At 45.8% G+C, this 23,545-nt stretch overlaps 1 protein-coding gene across 3 annotated transcripts in view; it reads left to right on the top strand.

Annotated features, from left to right (window-relative positions):
- The window catches only part of rftn1b (raftlin, lipid raft linker 1b), a 45,855-nt gene that overhangs the window by 4,183 nt on the left and 18,127 nt on the right, over positions 1–23,545 (top strand). For 2 of the 3 annotated variants that reach the window (XM_028981033.1, XM_028981034.1), the window contains 4 exons: positions 424–590; positions 13,984–14,161; positions 19,508–19,619; positions 20,598–21,042. In XM_028981033.1, the coding sequence (XP_028836866.1) occupies positions 446–590; positions 13,984–14,161; positions 19,508–19,619; positions 20,598–21,042 (880 nt within the window). In that variant the 5' untranslated portion in view covers positions 424–445. The remainder of the gene's footprint in view (positions 1–423; positions 591–13,983; positions 14,162–19,507; positions 19,620–20,597; positions 21,043–23,545) is intronic. The other variant, XM_028981035.1, reaches the window with a different exon arrangement.

Here is a 23,545-nt window from a genome sequence, read left to right as displayed (position 1 = left end):
CCAGAAGACCCGGGTTCAAATCCCACTTACTACCATTGTGTCCCTGAGCAAGACACTTAACCTTAAGTTGCTCCAGGGGGGGACTGTCCCTGTAACTACTGGTTGTAAGTCGCTCTGGATAAGGGCGTCTGATAAATGCTGTAAATGTAAATGTAAATGTGTCCCTGAGCAAGACACTTAACCCTAAATTACTCCAGGGGGGGACTGTCCCTGTAACTACTGGTTGTAAGTCGCTCTGGATAAGGGCATCTGATAAATGCTGTAAATGTAAATGTGTCCCTGAGCAAGACACTTAACCCTAAATTACTCCAGGGGGGGACTGTCCCTGTAACTACTGATTGTAAGTCGCATCTGATAAATGCCGTAAATGTAAATGTTGAGTGTTCCTCTGCTGACGTCTCTCCCCACCTCTTGTGCCACCAGGCCCAGACACACCGAGGGGACGATGGGATGCGGACTGCGAAAGCTCCGTCAGTCGGAGGACAGCAGCCCAGGGAAGATCTACTCCACCCTCAAGAGGCCACAGGTGGAGACCAAGACGGGCGTGGCCTACACGTACCGCCACCTGGATTTCCTGGTGGGGAAGGACGGTAAGTGTGGGGTTTGGAAGCGCGTGGACGTGAATTTATTTATCGCGCAGCGCTGATGGTGACCGAACCCAACATTTCTGGGACCACATCAGAGGCTGAAAGAACTAGAGAGAGTAGAGATGGTATTAATAACTGGAGCTTATCTGCAGGCCAGCCTCGAACGTCTGAAGGCGGGATTATTCCGCAGCTGAAAGTTGTGCATCAGTTCCAGGGACCCGACTCCATAACCAGAGTATTCAAGGTGACTTATGAATTCACGCAGGAAAAAAAAAATAAAAAAATCTAATTACACTTGAAGTGGCCAGAATCCATAACCGGTGGCGGAACGTGAAGAATGCAGCGTGTCGCCGAGCATGTCGTTCCTGAATGTTCGTGGAGTGATGACGCCAGCGGATTCTGAGAAGAGTGGAAATATAACAGGACCAGTCTTTCAGCGAGAGAGAAAGAGATCTTATCGCTCGTGGTCCTGGTTGAAGGAAAGTGCAGCTGCGCTAGGCCCTGTCTTCGCTCGCCTCCGCCCCACAACATGCTCGCTTCCTGGGGCGTCTCAGGGTGTTTGGGTGCTAGTAGCCTGGTGGGTAAGACACTTGCCTGTGAACCAGGAAACCCAGGTTCAAATCCCACTTACTACCATTGTGTCCCTGAGCAAGACACTTAACCCTGAGTTGCTCCAGGGGGACTGTCCCCGTAACTACTGATTGTAAGTTACTCTGGATAAGGGCGTCTGATAAATGCTGTAAATGTAAATGTAAATGTGTTAATGATATGCAAGGTGGGCGTTGCTCTCGGCGAAATCCCGCACCCCGCGGGCTCTGAGGCGGGAGAGTGGGGGGGAGATCTCCGGAGGCCGTCCCTCTAAATATAGTCGTCCCTGTCTGTTATTTTTCACAAAAGCCGCTTGAAATGGGCTGTCCTCCCCGGATGAAAGATGCGGCGTGCGCCGGCGCGGCCTGCGACAATTCATCCCGGAGAGCGCATTAATCCTGCACGGGGCCCTCAGATGAAAGCATCTCTCTCCTCTTCCCCTCCTCACACACCCACTCCATGCCCATCCTTCCCACCCGCCTTTTGTGTGTCACACCGTGCAAGCCCAACTCTGCCTGTTTATGTGTGTGTTTGTCGGTCTTTAGCACACACACTGTCGATGAGACACGACCGGCCACGACCGCGGCCGAATGTGTCGGGACGTTCATCCGTAGAACACTGAGCATTTGTAATCACCGGCCTGGTTTTAATTTCTCGCCTTTTTGGTTATTCATCCTCTGATATGATATGTGCCACTGGTTCTATGTCACGGCTCATTTCTCACGCCCGCTCATTGCGGCGTAATTAGAAATGTATGGCCCTATATAAAAGAACAATATCAGAGAACATTACGTCCGGAGCCTAATAAACCGCCTGCTGCCGCCAGTTTAATCATCCCAAACAGCCACGCCGGTTATTACTTGTATCGGTGACGTCTGCTTCCAAGTACCCCGGCTCTCCCTGTTTACAGCCGCAGTGTTATATTAACGTACGTACCTCTGCGTGTGTGTGTGCGTGTGTGTTTTGATCACATACACAGTGAGTAAGCGTGAGACGCGGTCACTGCACAGCATGGAAACATTTGCATTTGTTCATCTGTAAGTGAAAGTAAAGGGGAGTATTACCTTCGGACGGAGCGGTGCGAAGCCTCGTTTTTTTGGGGTTTTTTTGAAGACGCTTGAAACACGACACCAGATTAAAAGTTTTGTGAGGCTGTTATCCCGAGGGCTTTACCTAAAAGCTTCTTATCGGCCGAAATTCTGTGATGTTGGGGGGGGGGTTTGGGCCGAGCGGAATGGATTCTGCGCCGAGTCATGTGATGTTAAACTATCACGCGCAGTACACGCCCAAATCACACTTAAGATGCCCGGCACGTTTCTTATTTCCTCGAATGTGATTTTCAAATGTTAAAAATGTCAAGAGGACGGAGAGGCGGAAAATGCCGGACCAGGGCCCGGCCCCCACTGCCAGTGGCGGAGTCGCGTCCTTGCAATCAGAGCCACACACACTCACACGCCTCAGCTTGATGCTATCCGGGAGCAGGACGCATCGTTTATATGCAAAATCCATAATGCCTCTTATTAATTCTGGGGTTTGCCTGACATGGCGGTGAGTGGCATGGAAAAGCTGTTTTCTTCGTGCCGTCGGCAAACACACACACACACACACACACAGCCATGCAGATGAGAGGCTCGTGGCAGCATGTGTTTGCGCAGGAGATTAGCAGGTGGACGTGGGGAGTGCAGACTTATCCTCGGCCCTCCGAGACGCCTGGTTTAATCGTTGGATCTGCCATCGCGGCTCATTAAACTGTGCCGGGGTCGGCGGCTCAATCACGGCTCTGGCAGGACGCTATTCAAACCAGGTGACACAGGGGGCACTTCCAGACAATCACGCTCTTCTGGACCGTTTCTGATTGTTAAATCACCACCAGTCCATGTTATATGGGGGGGGGGATTAATTCAAGGTGAAAAACCTCAATAAAACCAATCAGGCCGTAAATTCTTCCTACTAATGTGTTACTGTGAGGTGAATGAATTTTTCATAAAACACCCTGCAGACTCTGGATCTGTTGTTATGGGTTTCGGTCAAGCAGCTTTTCAGATCCATGCACTGTCTCCATTTTTACACAGCGAATGTCTCAGGCTCGGATGAACTCAACGTCCAAGTCACAGGTCAGTCCCACACAGGACGCATTAATTGCATTCCAGATTCACTCATTATGATGAACACGTTCATTTGGACACCCCTTGTCATCGTTTTAAATGAAGGTTCAGAAAAACCGGTTAGCTTGTTCACATCAAAAAGGAGCTTTGCAGCAGCCTCTTGTTTGAGGCTCACCATTGTTGCCGGTCTTGATGCCATTTTTGCATCATTCAGGCAGCCACGGCTTAACGCCGGTTGTTTTATTCATCTGCAACTCTGTACTAACTAGCTAACAGTTTCGCCACACCCGTCCAGAAGGCGCCGTCAACAGGAAGCCCATCTCTGCTCACTTCCTTCCTGTCGCCGCCTCTCCTGTATCTGTGCTGGTGCAAGAGATTTGTAGTACATGTAAATGAGGAAACGCATGAAACACACACACACACACACACACACCCTCACAGGCGAAACATTCCCTCCATCTTCCCCCGGGAGGGTAAATATTCTCCGCCGTCACCGAGTTCTGCTGCAGTCAGGAGATAAAAGCTGCCGGTGCGGCGACTGGTGCGTCTCAGAGGTCCCGGCCCCGGGGCTCTGTAATTACCCGCCGCTGTTTTACATCTCGGCCCTGTGCTCCCGCCGCTAGAGTGAGGCGTCACGCAGCCCCTCGCGTTGCCGCCCCGTTTGTGTTGCCTGGGTGGAAATGCGATCTAAAAAAAAAATGTTCATGGTGTTATTCCCCATCGAGTACGGACCAATGGGCCGCTGTAGATCCTGGCAGCGGTAGCGTTATTGCCAATGACCTCATTTCCTGCCGGCGACACTGTCATATATCTGTGTTCTCTGTGGCACTTTTGATGGTTAATGCCATCTGTACTAGTGGTGGGGAAACCACACAGTATTGGACATATTTTAATACTGTATTCTTCTTTGAATCAGGGCTAAACAAATATTACCAACTGATCATTTTCAGCAGAGGTCATTTATAACAGCTACATATTACATTATTAATCATTAAATGACTAAATTCATGAGGTCACCAGATCAGATTTGAAATGTACATTATTTGTGTACACCGTTCATTTAGAAATAGACAATTTCATGTTACATCATTGTTATGTTTGATTTTGCAATATGTTACACCATAACACACAGTGTAGTAGTATTATTAATCCTAAAATATGAAAACCTACAGACCATGTTAGAACGTCATGTCAACGTCCCTGACTGAGCTCCTCGGTCATTAGCTGTCATCAATTGCAGCATTTTATGTGTTGAGATGTGAAAATAAGAAAATTTACAGATTTTCCTCTCATCCAAAAAGCAGCAGTTGTTAGAACATGACTTGCTGTAGCTGCTTCGCTTTGTTAAGGACTGTATGAGATGATCCTTATTGTTTCCATGGAGTCCACGTCCGTGCCCGTCATCTTACAGTGGTTTCCATGACAATCCACCACCTGTTGTTCTGTGTGATTCCCACTGCTGAAATGATTGACATGAGGAAATAGCATGCTGCATGGGTTAATTTCCTTTTTAGTATAGGTGTTGATCGGTGGCACTCTAACAGTTTCCGTTTTTTTACTCATGCCAAAGCCGCCCCATGCGGTGTCTTTTAAATTTAGCAACAACGTTTCCTTTTCCCTCCATTTTCATTTGCACTCATTTTCATTCTGACATCTCAAGTCAACATGATCAGGGGTGTAATGTCAAGATGCTGATGAGTCCACTTTTAAGGTTAAGTATTCCCCCTGTGGATTGTTCTTACCCTACTCCAGTAGAAAATCATTATTATGCATGTAATTGTGAGAGAGATTTGACGGAGTTGTTCTTTCACCTGGTCTTTACCATCGTAATGGGTCTGTCACACACTTGATATTCTGCGGGCTCCTCTGTCAGGCTTCTTCAGTGGTCAGAGGAGCAGCGTTAAGTGATTGTGACACCAGCAGGGGCAGTGTTACTATATTAGGCCAAGGTGGGCAATTGCCACAGGCTCCATCGTCAGGGGTTCTACAAAGCTCACAAAATGAATTTTAAATGAACTTTCTCTTTAATTTCACAATTCTATAAACCAATGTCTCCCCTGTCTGAATATGTAAATGTACCCCCTTTCTTCCAGGTTGTTATATCGAGTGGCGCTGTGGCATTAAGGTTTCTGTCAAAGGTACCTTTTTAATAATGGGATATTTGCATCAACAAAAGAATCATATTTTATATAGCCAGCAACAGTTTTGTTATAAGGCAAGTTATTTAGAGTTAAAATCAAGAGATCACTTATTGTAAAATTCTTACACTTACTAGATGAACCAAAAGAAAGGCTTCAGAACCACTGCTGTGAATTTAGTTTCTTGTTTTTTTATTTGAACCCTTGCTTATTCTTAATGTTTACTTTGTGTTATTTCAAGCTAATTTAAGTTTGATCAAATGTGATCAGAAGGACAGCAACACACATTGTGCTCTAACATCCTGTGAATTCACAAACATATTCTGCACCATTGTTTCATCTGATGTAGTGACAGTGGCATCAGAGTGACCAAAACAATGCCAGGCAGTATACAAAAGAACAAGGCTGTGCTGAGCACAGGGATTCATCCAATGGAAGCGGAGCACAGTTCAGTGACCCACGCTTCATATTGCTGATGCGCTTCCTACGACACAACAAAACGCTACCCAAATCAGCAAAGCTCGCAGCACGTCAAATACAGATTATTCCTCACGGATCACCCTGGTAATCGTGGCACCCTGTCTATTATTCTCTCGAGATCACCTCACCGCGTGTAGCGCTGAGGGATGGTTTGCTTGTGAGGCAGTTGTAATGGTAGAGGTTAATGTTAATCATTGCTTCATAGGTTAGTGTGGATGTGTGTGTGTGTGTGTGTGTGTGTGTGTTGGGGGGGGGTATTTCCAGTCAGAGCCCCTTCCTGCTTATCTCTGCAGGCACCAGATCAGAATTTTTTCACAAGTTTTTCACAAGTTCCCCCCTTTCCCCCACCAACGGCTCTAGCGTTCACTTCAGCATCTGCGTCCCACGCATGCGAATGAGAAGGTTGCTGAAGGTGTGAAGAAGGCAAAAAAAAATCGCATGCTTCATCTTGCGAGAGTTACGTCAGCGACATAGTCAACTTCCTGCAAGTTGTCAGCTAGTTTAAGGGGTTTTTTTTTGTTCCTCGTAAATATTTAAGATAATTACCAAGGAGCCCGAGGGCTGTTTAAAAGAGCCATGTGGCTGTTTGTAGAGTTAAAGAACTATGCTGCTGAAGCACATGCTCTCTGGTTATAATTACACCAGGCCCAACATTCAGTGTTTAAAGTACAGATCCCAGAGGAGGAAAAGCATGCTGTACCTCGACACAGTGGGATAGAATCTCAAGGAACTGAATCCAAATCCAATCCAAATCTGTAAAAATACAAATAGTGATTTTTTTTTTTAAAGAAATTTAATTTAAAAATGTTGAGGAAGAGCCTGTACTTCATGAAGCTCTACTTTCAACCTGAAGGACCTTACAGCAAAACAAAACGTACGTGTGACACAGAAAAACGGAGTGCCGTTTAGACACATGCCAACAAAGTGATGTTCTCTATTTATTTCATTTCACGGATGAAAGAAACAAGTTTTTAATTGCTGCTGCGACATTTCAAAATGAGAAATGGGATACCCCTTCTCAACAAGCAGATTTTGTTAAGATATATAAAAATTCCAATCTGCCCAAGCTGACAACGCCGTTAAACACTTTGTTTAGGAGTCCATGTTTTCTAGCCTCTCCCTCCACGCCAACAGGTCTAGTCATTTTCCTGCCCCACCGTGTCTGATTTAACTCATGAGCGGCCCAGCGAGGAGCTGATGAGTTAGGTGATTTGTGTTAGGGTACAGAAGACGCGAAACTGAGGAGGCCTGGGGCCCTACAGGAGTCGGAGTCTGACGCACTGGCAAATCTGATTTGATTGCTGATCATTTCACGATGGCCAGATTTACACACGCTAAAACACCAACGGAACAGGAGTAAATCCAGCATTGAAGCATTGGGATGCACATGTATTACATTGAAACTGATGGGTGGCGGAATTGCCTTTTCAACGTTGTTCACGTACAGGAACAGCAGCTGCGAATGATGATGTCTCTGCAGACTTCTCGTCCACCAATTACTCTGCTGGTCTTTTAAAGGTTTTAGCCTTATCTCTCAAGGAGAGTAGCTGTGGTTATTAAATTTAGGGCAAGACATGCATGAAATTAATTCGCATTGAGAAAGGGGAGCGGTCTGTTCATTTGGACTGGTGAGTGTTTGGAGAACGATAAACGTTCACTTTTCAGGGGAGGTTTTGTCCATGAAGACCATGAAATTAAAAAAAAAAAAATTAGCAATGTAGCCCATTCTCTGTATACTATTTTATACTAACTGACACTTAGTGCACCAATAGTTTGTTTACTAGTGTCACATAAATAAATAGAATAAGAAAGAGCTTCAGGAAGAAAAAACTAACTATCTTATTTATGTGTAAGTATTTCTGTCAAACTTGACTCAATCTTTTTTTAATAAACAGAGTTTAAAATGGGAGGAGCCAGACTGCTGTCACATATGCTACCTCTTCATTGTAGATGAATTAAACCTACACCCATCAACGTGGACGTGCGCAAACTTCTTCTCTGTGTCAAATATGCATCTAAAAACAAAAAGTGCAATACTCAGATTGTATGAAAGTGCCCAGTTAGAAGCATGTACTGCAGTAGAGTGCAGATGGACTGTCTTGTCTATCAGATACCATCATGTAATGGTGTGGCACTGAGCTTCACAGAGACTGACAGGACATTAACGGTAGCTGATGGGCGCAAATGGATCAACTAAGTTTCCGACAAAGGAGCAGTGATAGCCCTCTATCTCCAGAAGCTCATCAATGGACCCAGCATTGCATTGATGAACAAGCCCCTCATTTAACTCTGCTTGTCTCTCAAGTGCTGTCTCTAGGCAACAGTGCTGTCAGCTGACACGCTGGCTAAAGAAGCGCTCGAGAATTCCTGTCAAACAAATCAGGAACATGGAGGCCGAATGCTAAAAAGGCTTTGCTATTTATAATACCTGCATAGCAAATTAGCTGCACTGGTGGCGCTCTCTGTCCTGGCTGCAACCGATCATTATATCGCAGTAAATCTCATTTCAAAGAAACTGTTTGTATCCGTATTTGGGAAAGCATTGGTCTTGAGCCCCAGCCCTTACTTCACCAGATCGAGTTTAGGCTCCTCAGGCATCTCAGCTGGTTCTGTGCATTGAGAAGTAACAGCTGCTGGCCTCCATTAGGCTTGTGACCATGTTTATTGCGACTTGTTTCTTGGTTAAACATGGCCATGTAAACCTTGGACTGAAACATACTTGGCTTTCAAGAGTTTGGGGCCACACACTGGGTGTTCTGCCATGGTGACCTCTGTGCTGAGTACGTTATTGTCACTGTCGTCACCACATGCTCAACATAGTGAAAGGTCACACTAGGGCTGTGCTGGCCTAACCAAAACGATCTGTTTCTTTTTTTCAACCTACATCAGCTTTAAGATTCCTATATCATTATTTTTTTTCATCTACAGGAAACTGGGAACTGTTTCCAAACCGGGACTATGGGAACTAAACATGGGGCTTGTTCGCTAGTGTAACGTCAAAGGCAGGTTTTACATAAAAAGAACCCGTTGGTCAAAAGCAGGTTCATAATTACACACCAATGAAAAGGGTTTTTTTTTTTTCTTTAATATACAGATTTGTTTTTATGCAGATTTGTTTTTATGAGGATGTCTTTGACATTAGACTTGCCAACAAGGCATGCACTGCCCTGTCAGTTTTCTTGACCATAGATTTCATTTGACATGTTGTCTCGAATCAAAAATTTGGATAAATTCAGTTTATTGCCCAGCTCTTAACCCTATGCTTGTTTTGTGGACTGCATGTTTCCCATTCCTTAGACATACTCATATGTAAGTTATTCATGTATTCGTCTTGTGTTGGACAGAAAGTAATTACATTATCTGAAGGACGTTCAATCATCCCCTGCATACATGTTGCTAAATCAAAGGCTACTAATAATTGGATTATTAGTGGATTATTAATAGACTCTCTTTTCATTTTTAATGGAATGAAAGGTCATTGATTGGGAGGAGGTTTTGCCGTAAATCATTTTTGAGTCCTATAGGAGGCAAAAGCCGAGTGACTGGCAGATGTCAGTCATGCCATATTTAGGCGGATCAGTATTCGGGTTTCACACTAATTATTTCATTTGACTTGCAATTGACTTTCATGGCCATGAATACACCTTTCATGCTACAAAGGTCATCAAATTCCCCATTTTATTCCACAGTGCTGCAAATAATTGGAAATCATTCTGTAACCAATGTATGTGACACGCGCAGAAGTATATCTCATGACGTCCCTGATCTCTCCCCAAGTGAATTAATAGAGGTTATAATTACAGCCCCTCATCAGTGTCTGCAATGACAGCAGAAGTGTTCATCACTGGACCCCTGGCGTTCTCAGGGCAGCGCTGCTGATGTGAGGAGAGGTGAGAGGAGCCGCTGGACCCAGTGCAGCGGCGGGGTCTGCTCTCAGAGAGTCATTAGCCTGGTAATTAACACTCAAGCATGAGCCCCAGGGCTCCAGGTCTACAGTGAACTATGGCAGCTAATGACAGAGCAGCCACTGAGGAAGTTTCCCTTCACACGTACAGCTGCCAGAGATGGATGGATGGATGGATAAATGAATGGATCTATCTTCTTAGGAAGGTGTGACAGGAGCTATTCTGTGGTCTGATTTTCATCCTCTGGTTTCTTGTCTATGGATCACTCAGCATAAAGAACAGCCAGGCAGTGAATGCTGTGCTTTCATGGCCAACCTAAATGAGACGTCCATGTTTGTCCATTTTCTGTCTGGCAGTGGAGAGGACATTAATGTGTCTGCTATGAATGTATGTAACACTCTATTATCAGGGGCAATGTTGACCATTAAACATGTCAGTAGCCCTTTCTCCAAACACATAGATATGCATTACAGTCATTTATACAGTACATATCCCTCTTGTCTCTCAAGGTTCCCGCAGTTCATCAAATGAACTGTGTGCACTGCAGAGAGTGGCTTCAGCCCAGAGCTCTTATGGCCCTGCTTATCAATTTCATATTTACTCATTTATTTTTAACCATGTGGACTCATGAAAAGAGCCTCTCAGCAGACTGAATGTTGAAAGCAGGTATGGCACATGTCAGGACCCCACTCCTCACAAACCACCTAAAAGCCCCACTGACTAATCCAATATGAGTTAAATTGATGAAGATTTACTCCCGCCATCTAAGGAACCCTGTCACAACTGTTGAATTAATGCAGTCGTTGCCTGAGCAGAAAATTAAAAGCCAATTTCTGTGACACTTTAGCATAGCTTTACCTCTCCAGAATAGGAATAAATGCCATTGCTGGCTGTTCTTATTATAATAGAGTGAAATGCAAGAAAGTCTCTAATTTGCAGTTCCTTCTTCACATGTCTTGTTTTAGAGAAAACAGACAAAGATGAGGACAAATACCTTAGAATGGTTTAAGAGGTGGGAGAAGGGCATACATCGCAGGGATGTGTTTTATTCTTGCAAACCCGACTTTAATACGTGTGCTGTGCAGTGAGACTAAATGCATTATGTGGGACTGTGAGGAAATGCATCTGCTAGCTACCACAGAAAGGTCTTTAGTTCAAGTTTCTGGGGGAGTTCTCACAGCGATTAAAGCCAACTTAAGCAGTGCCCCATGGGTGTTTTCCCAGAGGATCGTAATGAAAACCGTTCCTTATTTATTCATCCTAATGTGAAAGAGCATAGAGTGAGCAAGGGCTCCAGTTGAGTTAATATCCATCGACTCGGGGAACGACAAACACAGCACGCTGCCCTGGGGGAGAGACAGTGTTTGTGCACTGAAAGAAGGGGAAAAATCAAATAGACCAGGGTTAATAATACTTAAATAGACAGACGGACAGACAGAGGAGGAATGGTTTTCTTGCCTTTTGTATCTGTGGCCTATTTTTCTTCCCTTATTGCTGTAATCTCGGGGAATTCGTGTTTTGTGTCGAGAGTGGATTGAATCTGATTGGGAAATTTGGGACTATTTTTAGCCAACGTGAGACAGGCCCACAGTGAGACGTTTTTGAAGCTCTTTCACATCAGACCTCTGGATTTGTGCCCGGAAGCCACAGACCTGGGCTCTTCTCCCCTGAATCAGCCTGTGTGTTTTACACACAAATTGATCTACTTCCAAATGATTTTTAGCAGCATTGCCAGTGGCAGCTGATGATATCCATTTGGTTCCTTTTACAAATGACTGCAGTTACTTTTGTTCCATTTGCATTTTGAGCTGTTAGATCTTATATCGCTGCTTAATCTACAGTTCGCTGCCACCATTGGAAACAGCAAAGCAAGATTGCAACAACATCATTACTTGCAGCTCATCCAGCTAGTCAACTCAACTTCTCATAAGAACTATTTTCGTCTTTCCAGAAAGCGGCTTGTGAAAAAAGAAAACGCCACACTGCTTTGATTTTCCATTTAAAGCTTGGCAACAAATCAGAGACCCTTTGTCTGCAGGAACTCTACCAAAAGGGTCCACAAATCCAGGGGGGACGTACCACAGTTCCAGTCACTAGTTTAACTCTGACCATGACTTGAAGCTCTTTTTTTTTTTCTTGTCAACTAAAAATGGAATATTGTCTGTTTGAAGGCAGCTTTTTACAATGGCATGGTGAAGATGAATGAGCTATGAGTTTAGACTGTAATCAAGACTGATTTTGCCCCGTTCCCCCTACACCCCCTACTGTAAGTGACCTGATTACCTGATTTGTTGTTCGGTTGCTGTAGTGGTAAAATCTCCTGCATCAGTCTGCAAGGTGAGGATTAGTGTGTGCCTTTTTCAATGGGTATGAAATTGCACAACCACTTCTTTCTATCTCAGAGAAAATGGAGGCGATATAGATACAGTAATGTCTGTGCAGTCATTCCCTGAGAGACCTATGCCATTTGATTGTGCAATTAAATATTTAATCTTTTGCTATCAAAGACATTGGGCTATAATTGAGAGACTATAAATGTATATGATGTAGCATGTGGGTCAGATTCACTAGCTCACCACTAATTCTGAATTAAAGCACAGATTATCTGTCTACAATTTTTGGTTTTAGAAAATAGATTGGGGGAGGAGCAAAGGAGATGGAATCTTGGACAAAACAGTAAAACATTATTCAAGCTAATCTTCTGGGTAAAAAAAAATATTACACAACACACAAAAAGGACTGGGTGGTTAGTTAACCTCTCGTCCCAAAGGTGCATATAGGTGCATATGACTTTGCAGCCGGCTTCTTGTTTCTTACATTTACAGCATTTAGCAGACGCCCTTATCCAGAGCGACTTACAATCAGCAGTTATAGGGGCAGTCCCCCCTGGAGACCCTCAGAATTGTAGGGTTTGAACTTTGTGGTCTTCTGGTTCATAGGTGTCTTATCTACTAGGCTAGCCTAATATAGCACCACATAATCTCAATTAGCAGTTAGTTCAGGAGTTTCTTTAACAGACAGGTTTGGTTGAACCTTCTCTTGGGGCAGTGGTGGCCACTGAGGTGCCACTGAGCAAAGCACCGTCCCCACACACTGCTCCCCGGACGCCTGTCATGGCTGCTTACTGCTCACTCAGGGTGATGGGTTAAATGCAGAGGACAAATTTCACTGTGTGCACCGTGTGCTGTGCTGCTGTGTATCACATGTGACAATAACTTCACTTTTTTTTATTTCTTTTTTTTTTTCTTCCCGCCTTGAGAACTAGCCAATCTTGACCCATCCGTTCAGAAATAGGCTGTATTAATAAGGAGGCTTCAGAAAGGTTCAGTAGCTGAACAGAAGATAACTGGCTTTGATGAACTGTAAGAAAGCACATGCTGTCTGTCTGCTGCATTACCCGGCCTCTGGAATCCGGTGACATCACTTTTCTTCTTTCACCCTCTGGCCACGCCGAAATCTGCATCGTATTCCCAGCGATGGCCTCTCCACCCCGCGCTCGCATGTGACAGATCACACGAGGGGCAGCCTGCACAGTCTGGCCCTTTGTCTCGGAAAGCCTGGAGTGGCTGCTGCTAAGGGGCAGCTGATGCCAAACTGTCTCCTGCCCTGCCACTTCTCTCCGTGTTGTCCTCTCTCTCCTGCTGCCTCACCTCATTAGCATATGGCAGCGTTTGATACGGAGCGCAGTCACACAGATGTGCTAGTCTTGAAGAGGGCTGACACGTTCTGTCTGCTGTTTCCACGGCCCCTCTCTCGTTCTGTTTAGAGGCTTCAGAGGACAGTTGGCTGTCCCTCCCCCGCCCCTCCAAATATCCAGTCACTATAGCAGCCGCACCTCATTAATTTGAACTTCACATGCTGACCGTGTGCTTATAAACCCTGTCTGGGAGGTATCAAAGCCCTTCCATAAAAAGATCTTGTCTCACGCCAAAGCTAAACAATAAGATTTAATTGGATTTTCATCCACGGACGTTAACTCATAGAGCAGGGTGGAAAGCCACTGGTACCTTTCTAATTGCCAAAAGCAATCCTGGTTCTTTCACAGCCCCATCGCCAACTCATTATTTTCTCATTTCTTTTGTCTTCTTAGCTGACTTGCTCCAGCTTGTTTCGCTCTCTGTACCCACGGAAAATAAAGGCGTTACGGCGCTGACTGTCCTGCCTGTCTTTTCCCTTGCAGATGGCACCTCCACCTTACAGCTCTCCTCAGTCAGAGAGCTACCAGCCCAGCTGCTGGAACTCTACCAGCAGGGCTTCACCCTCGCAGCTGTTCACCCATTCGTCCATCCGTGTGGTCCTGAGCCTGCCAAAATCCAGCGCCAACTCTACAGGACTGTCCTCATCAGAGTGGCGGACAGGTACAGTACAACACGGCTGGAAGTTCTTATTTACCATACCTTACCGTGCCATATTTATTATAAAGCACTTTAACACAACAAAGAAGCTGACCAAAGTGGTGTACATTAAAATTAAAAATTTAATTACCAGGGACAGGACCAAAATGGTCAAAAAGTTCATTAAAAAAAAAAAACATGCAGCAATTTGGATTAAACAAGCGGCCGAATAAAATAGAACACATTTAAGACAACATAGTAAAAGAGAAAACCACATAAAACACTGCATTAGAAAACTGTATAAGAACCACCTCACACTGGGTTAAAAGCCAGGGGGGGAAAGTGAGTTTTTAAATGCAGTGATTGACCGAGACAGGCGCTGGTAGGTCATTCCATAGACGAGGAGTGGCCACAGCCAAGGCCCTGTCACCTCTGAGCTTGTAATGTGACCGAGGAACAGACAATGGTCTCTGGTCTGAAGACCTGAGAGAACGGGGTGGAGTGTAGGAAAATAGGCTGGAGCCAAGCCATTCAAATAAAAAAAAATTTAATCGGACTATAAAACAGACAGGGTGAGGCTAAGATCGGGGTTATGTGATCTCGCCTATTTGTACCAGTGAGAAAACGTGCAGTTGCATTTTGTACTAATTGAAGCAAAGCTAGAGATGTCTGGCTGATCCCAAAAGGCAATGAATTACAAGAGTCAAGATGGGACATAATTGAAGCGTGAATCACTGTTTCCAGATTTCATTTGGAAAGGACTGACTTGAGTTTGGCAAGGCGCCTCAGCTGAAAAAAGCAATATTGTTAACCTGTGCATCCATTTCCAGAGTAGAGTTACCGGTGGAGGGGAAGCTGGCTTCACTATTTAATACGGTGTTTTTTTAGGTGTTTAATTTACTTGTTGCACAACAGGAACTTTACTTATGTTCAAAAGTACTTTAGAGAACTTAGAGAAGAAACTTGTCATGTGTCTGTAGTAATAAATTAATTTCAATGACATAATAATTAAAACCAAAAAAAAGATGTATGATTTAGGTCAAAACTATTGAAAGTCACTTCATTGGTTTCTGGAGTTCAGACTCACAGTTGCTCAAAGTCACACATGCCCCCTGCCACTAGCCAGAGTGCACCGGGTGAGTGTGGGCATGGACCATGGCTCCAGAAGGAGAGTGAAGGGCACGAGATCCAAATGCCGGCTGACAGCACAGCGACTGTCACCCCCCACCCCCCATCGTCTCCCGCAGGATCTGGACAGCTGATGCGCGAGAAGGGCAGGGTCTTCCATGAGGGGGTTCATTCCACAACCACCGAATGAAATTATATCCTCACACTCAAGAGACAGCAAAGAAAGAGTCCATCTAGGGGTCAGAATCTTGTCCTGGTGGTAGAACCAGAACATTTTTGTTTTGGGGGAGGGAGTCTGAGAACTGATACCAGATGCTTTAAATCACACCCCTGTCTGCTCTCCACATTCCTTTCAAATGAAGGCATGGGACCTCATTTTATTGCAGATTATGTTCCTGACTCCCGCATCTTATTTTCACCTCCTGCATCATTTTTACAGGCAGTGAAAACACAACGGTTTAGTTGAGGGTGGGTGTGTGTGTGGGGGGGGGTTCGGGGCTTTTATGGGGATGCGTTTTCTAACTGTTCCCATCTTTAAGCTGCCGTATCCCTCCCAGCATGTCACAGTATGCTCCGGAGACGCCGCGCCGTCTGGTTACTGGAGCTCTCGTGCCGCACGCTGGCACGCACGCAACAAACAGTAGCCAGACACGGAAACACCGAGCCCCATACATGCACGTGATGAGGGGGGGGGTAAGGCAGGAGAGAGGTGATGGAGGAAAGAGGATCACAGTTGGTGTGTGAAAGGGAGGGAGGCAGAAACAGAGGCGGGGGGCGGGCAGGGAAGAGAGGAGAAGGCCTGCCATCCTTTGATGGCTCCGGCCAAAAGAAGGGGGGGGGGGACTGTCTGTTTTATCTCGGTGTCTGTCACCGTGGAGACAGTTGCTCGCATCAGCTCCTGCCCAGGGGGACAAAAAAAAAACTGAAAAGACAGAAATAAAAGGGGAAAAAAGTGCTGCGTTTCTCCTCCTCTCCTGCTCGGTCTGTCAATCTGTGAAATCAAACAGGGGCGAAAGAGAGGAAAGTGCAGATGAAAGCACTGTTTTTCCGAGCCATTCACCATTTCCCCCTGGCAACAAAACGGACCCAGAAGTGTCCCCTGCAGCAGCTGGAAGGCACTAGCCCGGGCCTTGGCAGCTGGACGGGCTGCATTCAGCAGCCGCACAACACCCCTGGACCCAATCCCGGCTATTCTCCGCCACATTAGCCCGCATTATTCTAAAGCGGCGGGCCGTGGAGCCGTGGGTTGAATATACAGCGCTGTAGGTGACATTGTGGCGTGGAGCCCCTGCCGGAGCTCGCACGGATGGAGCGCCGACAGCAGCAGCAGCAGCAGCAGCAGCAGCATAATGAGTACATGACTGCAGTCTGGTCGTGCCTGGTCAACTGGGGATTTTCACCTGTGAAGCCCTGTTATTTCAAATGTCATTTGTTAGACGCGCGCCGTAACCCGTCCGCTTTGTTGACGGGACCCCGGCGAATGGATGGCTCCATTTTGTTTTCTTTCTTTCTTTTTTCTTTTTTTTTCCGTGTCAAATGTCAGCTGTCAGTGATGGGATGCTCCCTTTTAGTTACCGTGGCAGTTCAGCGGGGAGCTTGTGTGATTTATTCATCATCATTGGATAATTGCAGAGTGCTGTAGCTCGCATGTAGAGCAGCATGGGCCAGATGCTATTAAAGGGGGGCTATGCTTGAATGAAATTATTCATAGGTCTGTAAATAAGCTGACATCAAGAAAGATGTGCTACATTATTAATGCAGCTGAGAAAGATGGGGGAAAAAAGGATGAATAAGAAGTAGAAGGAAAATACAGGTTCGGCGGATCAGAACGGAGGTGTTGTCATGGCAATGCTGTCAAAGACTCAAACACAGACACGCAACCTCGCACGTGTATACACACACACTGTGTTTCTCGCACACACAAGCCCACCTTCACACAGGAAAGACCCCTGTGGCTCTGGTCCGACCCGCGGCCCCCATGGTGATTGATGTGAGAATGGGAGTGGAGCCTGCGGCCACGCTGGCTGCCGCCTCTCAGGCTCTCAGCCCGTCAGGCACCACTGGAAACGTCCAGCTGTGGTTCTGAGGCGAAGCTGCAGGAAACTAGTTCCATTGCTCAGCAAGATCACTTACAGCAAATGCAGTCTGTAGCTCGACACGGCGACTGATGTATGGCACAAAGAGAAGGATTATCATGGCTCTGTGACATTCAATGAAAATCTCTACAGACGGAGAGCATGATAGTTATCGGTATATCGGAGAGGATGAACTTACTAGTCCACTAACCAACCCAGCCCAGCTTCTTGTTGGTGTGTAATTATTTCTGACACCCAAAAGATCTAATTTAATAATGTTTTTATAATCCAAGTTTAAGGAGATTTTTTTTTTTTGATGATTGACAGCTCTTGCTCACCCTGGTTTTTAATTCTGGGTGTTTCAAACCCCCTGCTGTCAATACATTTACATTTACATTTATGGCATTTATCAGACGCCCTTATCCAGAGCGACTTACAATCAGTATTTACAGGGACAGTCTCCCTGGAGCAACTTAGGGTTAAGTGTCTTGCTCAGGGACACAATGGTAGTAAGTGGGATTTGAACCTGGGTCTTCCGGTTCATAGGCGAGTGTGTTACCCACTAGGCTACTACCACCCTACCGTCACAATACGTCACAAATACAGCACCTCCGAAATATCCCCCAGCGTGAAGGGATCATGGTCGTCATGGAAGAGTAGGACTGAGGTGTACTGTTGATAACCAATGGAAGAGTCTCCTCGCTGCCACCAGCATGGGCCCAACGCAGCTGCAGTCGTGCGGCCGCTGATTTGCCGGTCGCAGGTGCGCTGACGTGGCGCGAAGCTGCATTTGTGAGGCAGATAGGTCCGGAGGTGTGAATTATTCGACCGAGGCCTGCTGGCTGGGAGCTGGGTGACTCAGGGCCCTGCTGTGCTGTGACGCCACGGCGCCATGGGGCTCGAGCAGCACAAGATAACGTTTAATCCCTGCTGTCTGTCAGGACTCCAAGACACCCACCCTCACCCACACACACACACACACACACACACACGAAAGGGGGTGACTATTTCAACAGAAGACTTATGGGGCAAGAGACGCTTGGAGTTGCGTCAGGGTCGCAGCAGAGAAAGATCTTGTGTAGAGAATTAATTTCTGACACCTAAAGTATGCAGAGTTAAAAAATGCACTGTTGAGACATAAAACCATTTTCCGGTTGAGAGAAACCAAGAGAAAACAATCATTCCCCACATTAGTCATCCCTGGGGTTCAGACACTCCGACGTTCTGATCCAGCAGCGAAGCCATAAATACACTTCCTCACGACTCTGTTCCTGGAAGAGGGGCAGTGTCACCACCCAAGGTCACTGTAGATGGGACCTAAGATGATGCACTTTAGAAATGCCTGAGGCCAGAAAACCCGTGAAAAGACCCAAATGTGTATGTAGATGTTGCGTGTGTGTGTTTATAATGTTCTCCATCTACAAAAAAGTAACAAAAACATTAATGCCCAGTAATACCCACACATACTATTGAACCATTAAAGTCAAATGACAGAAAATACTGAGTGGCAAAATTTGCAGGTGTGTGCCAACATTGTCAGGGGTCAGGGGTGAAATCCAATGTCCTTTTAGTTTAGTGTATCAGATGAAACGCCTTAAACTGAATGACCTGAAGCTGAAGTGGAGTAATTCATCATTTTTATTGCCCGATCCCAAATGTAAACATCAATTGAGCAAGACCCACTGCAAGGTCCGAAATATGCATTTTACAGAACTCAGGTATGTTGTTTGGCTTCATGGCATTTATTGGTTTTGATAGGACGTGTTGGACGGCCTATCATGAAGAGTGTTGGTTCTCGCTGCATGTTGGCCCAGCTCCCCTCAGTATTACAGACTGTCAATATTTGACTGTAATTACAAAAGCACCGCATTGTCGTTTTAATCAATATTATAGGAGCCGACTCTTACCAGCTTGTTTACTTTTGGGACTCTGAGATTTGGAGTTGCTGGCACATCAAACAGGCTCAACAACCGCAGGCTTGAGTGGTAATCTGCGAGAGAAACTGCGAGGCTGAATAAATCCATCTGCCGCGTCTTTATTCACTTTATTCACCAGTTGCACCAAGTAAGAATTCGAGGAGCAGCGAATGAATTATTCTAGGGTGTGTGGTTCCCCAGGTTCTGTTCTACATATGACTGTGTGTGCTGCCGTTTGTTGTTCTTCACAGCGCGGAAAAGTCCCAGCTAGACACCCAGGAGTCCTGTCATCTGAGGCTGGAGGAGTGCCTGTCAGCTGAGCAGTTTCCCAGCAGCGAGCTCATCCAGGGATATGTGAAGAAAGTGAGTGTCTGACCACCGACGCTGAATCTTTGATGCTGTTGCCAAGGGAAAGAGCAACACTGTGAATAATTGACACGGACACAAGAGTTAGTCAATAAATGCACCTCACACTGAGAACCGTTCTGTAGGCCATGATCTAAGATCAGTTTCAGTGGTGAAACTGGTAGGAATGTTTCCACAGCATTCCGGGGGTCACTAAGGAAGTTGTTTATGGAGGAGCCATTGGAAATGCAAATCGCTCTACCTGGAGAAACTAAGATGAGTTAGTCCAGCATGATAAAAGCAAAGTGTGTGTGTGTTTAATTTATATACATATATACACACACACACAAACACACACTAAAACAGGAATGTGTTATCTATGCAATTCCATTTTCCTTATTGTTGGAAATATAATGTGAAGCCTGCAAGCGTAAATGCTCAATATGTATTAAACAAAGCAATTGCAAACAATGTGCCTGTCCTGCAGTTTAATTTTAGACGGAATAGCCTGCACATGGCGCACTGGCTGTTTTTTTGGGGGGTGGGGGGGGGGGGGGGGGGGGGGGGGGGGGGGATAGTCGTGTGAAGCCTGGGGCTGGATTTTATTAAAGAACGATAATGGAAGATGTCGTCATTAGCATTCCTTGACAGTTAACATTTCAATTTCACCCGATGAGGAATTCCGATATTGACTTCAAAATGCGCACTGACAATAAAATGGACGCACCGCTGATTTCTGAAGCCCACCCCCAGCGCTAGTGGATCGGTGTCGCTCATGTTTCATTTCTGCGGCTGTTGCAAAAGGGGTCCATTTCTCCAAGATTCACGCATGCAAAACATTTGTGTTGGTAACTGCATCCTGAAAACAAATTGAAAGCTTTTACATTCCTCTGTTTGGAAAGAATACTGCATGGGTGTAATATAAATACAAAAAACATGAATTATTATATGATTGTTCTGATTTTTATTGTGGCCACTACTGTTCTGTTTCTTCAGCAGATCCAGGATGCTGCAGATCAGGGCATCATGTTCGTGGGCTTCATCCAGGAGCCTGAGAGGGTTCGTCTTTGTCTCTCAGGACACAGTGTGCCTGAGGAGCTCTCCCTGTCACTGCACTCCAGCCCCAGCTCCATACACAGTTCTAGGGCAGGGCAGAGCCCCAGTCCCCTGGAGACACCAGCTTCAGATGGACAGGAGCAGCATGAGGCTGAGAAGGTATCCAGGAGCACAGCTGCATCTCTGAAGGACGGAGAAACTCTGGCAAGCCAAGAGGGAGCCACTTCTCTTGATGAGGCATCGTCCGTCCCAGGGTCCCCATCGTCACAAGCCGACTCACACCAGCAGGATGTCTCTGTGCCAGCATCACCGGTACACAACAACAATGATGCCAAAGTCACAGTGTCCAAAGAGAAGCCAAGAAGTCCGGCCTTGAGGAGGACTGGTGGGTATGAGCTCAGGAAAGGGATTCTGAGCCTTCCACATGAGCAGCACCATTTTGGATCCTGCATTCAGATTAATATGAGTAATGTTTCATAAACCTCCATGTTAACACGCTGGTCAGAGATTACATAACTTTGCGTGGAGTGTAGTCCAACATGAGAAATGTGGTTGTATCCTATGTAGTCCAAACAATTAACAGCATAATAGTGGAATTTAAATATTTTTTTTTTGAGGCCATATTTTTCGGTCATTTTCTCTCTTTTTTTTCATCCATAAAAGCAGATGGCAGCTCTCTCTTGCGACATTCGCAGGGATGCGTTTGTGAGCGATGTGCCATTGTACAGAGCGTATTGCTCACTGCGTGTAGGCGGTGTGTCTGCTTCCTGAAGGCTCGGCCCCGGCTCCATCTGTGCCTTCCCGTCATGGCGTCTGTCCTAAGATAATCCCAACCATCAGCACAACCTGCAGAGCCAATCGTGCACTTTCACCAAGTGCCAAGGGCCGGTGAATGTAATGCTGCTCCTTCATATCCTCCACTTCTCCTCTTATGATCATCTGCTTCTAATCTCGAAGGTGCATGGAAACAAATGAACTGTAATCAGACACAACATTTAGATCAGCGAAGACCACTGAACATCTGAACAGGAAGGTGATGTGATGGAAGAAGAAACGCTCTCAAACACAGCAGGTCTTGATGGCTGTTCCCAAAGAGTAGGGGTTAGTACGTACCAAACATAGTCCAAAAATGAGATCTTGAGAAGATCAACAGTCTTGTTTTAAAATGTAGATCAAGTGAATGTTTTAGTTTTGTTCGTTTCTCTAGTTTCCGATTCTGATTTGGCAGTGAACTGATGTGGTTCATCTAATTGAACAGAAGGACAAGTGTGGCAGCTGAAATCTTACTGGTCAAGATAGAAAATATTAATACCATGTTCTTGATTATTCCCAGTAGAGAGCAACAGCCAGCAAAAACACTGCAGGGATGAAAAAAATAACGTAAGTCATTGTCATTGTGAAACTGTGCAGCACAGCCACGACAGGCGCTCGGGGAGCAGTGTGTGGGGACTTTGCTTTGCACCTTGGTGGTGTGGGATTCAAACCGATTATGGGTATGTTTCCTTACCCGCTAGCCCAACCACTGCCCCCAATGAAGCGAATGATAAAAGTGAAAGTGATTTTGTCATTTTGAGAAAGAGCAAGCACAGCACGAAAATATGTCCTCTGTATTTAACCCATGATCAGTGGGCATTGGGGTGCAGTGTGTGGGTAAGGGACATCAGCATTCAGGTCACAGTCTCCCCACAGTATCCCACTTCTGACAGCACTCATTTAGGGGCAGTGGTGGCCTAGCGGTTAAGGAAGTGGCCCTGTAATCAGAAGATTGCCGTCAAGGTGCCACTGAGGTGTCACTGAGCAAAGCACTGTCCCCACACACTGCTCCCCGGGCGCCTGTCATGGCTGCCCACTGCTCAATCAGGGTGATGGGTTAAATGCAGAGGACAAATTTCAGTGTGTGCACCGTGTGCTGTGTTGCTGTGTATCACATGTGACAATCACTTCACTTATGAAAATAAAAAAAATATATAAAAATCAGTGAACCCTTGGCAACCGTTTGGTTTAAACACTAGGCCACCACTGCCCCGGAGTGAGTTTGGTGGCATATTTATAACATGTGAGACCGACAAGGAACTGAAATGCAGAAGCAGTTCAGCGCCGGAGTACAAAATGATTAAGCATTTTCCCAACCACAACTACTGTGTACACAGTTTTGTAAACTGGCCTGGGGACAGAAGCCAGGAATTTGTCTTGAGCTGGACTCGTCTGTGTTTGTGTTGTGTCTGAACGCATTCTGAAAAAATTACGAGGAGGAGCAGATGATGAGATATCATGTTTGGTGGCCGTGCTAACAGCCCCCCCCCCGTTGCTGAGAGAAGAGAACCGATCCGACATGCCTTTGAGCTCTGCAGCGGGAAGTAATCATGTTCATGCACTCATTTGGCAGTTAGCTGCAAACATCAGTGCTTCGCGGGGCCACATAAGGTGTCGTTTCGTAGCAGGTCCGTCATCCGAGGCCTTTCATGTGACAGGCATCCAGTTTTCATTCGAGAGACCCATCTCTACCAGAGGACCTTAATTTGAATTAGTGTAAAACTCCAGAGCTAATCTTAGAATGATCAGAGCATCTTTATAGGTATAAAGGTTGGATGTGACATGACAATCTCTAATGTTTTGTCATGATTCTCAGAAGTGGGACCAGTGACAGGATTTCAGTGGAATTGGTGACTGGCTGTCACGCCACCCAGTCACACTGATGAATAGGTTATAAAGGGTTCATCCATCCTGCAGATCTGATTTTAAATCAAAGTGCGTGTGCATGTGTATGTGTTTGTAAAATGGATGTGCAACTGCAGATGAATGGCACATGTCCTTCTCGTCACTTTGCATGTGATAATCACAAAGACTAAGTGGCTCCATGCACCATGCTAGACAGCTTAATGGCCACT

This window comes from Denticeps clupeoides, chromosome 5 (assembly GCF_900700375.1).
Source record: "Denticeps clupeoides chromosome 5, fDenClu1.1, whole genome shotgun sequence".
NCBI lineage: Eukaryota > Metazoa > Chordata > Actinopteri > Clupeiformes > Denticipitidae > Denticeps > Denticeps clupeoides.
The sequence above is the reverse complement of the archived record's forward strand: the minus strand, read 5'-3'. Positions and strand labels throughout refer to the sequence as shown.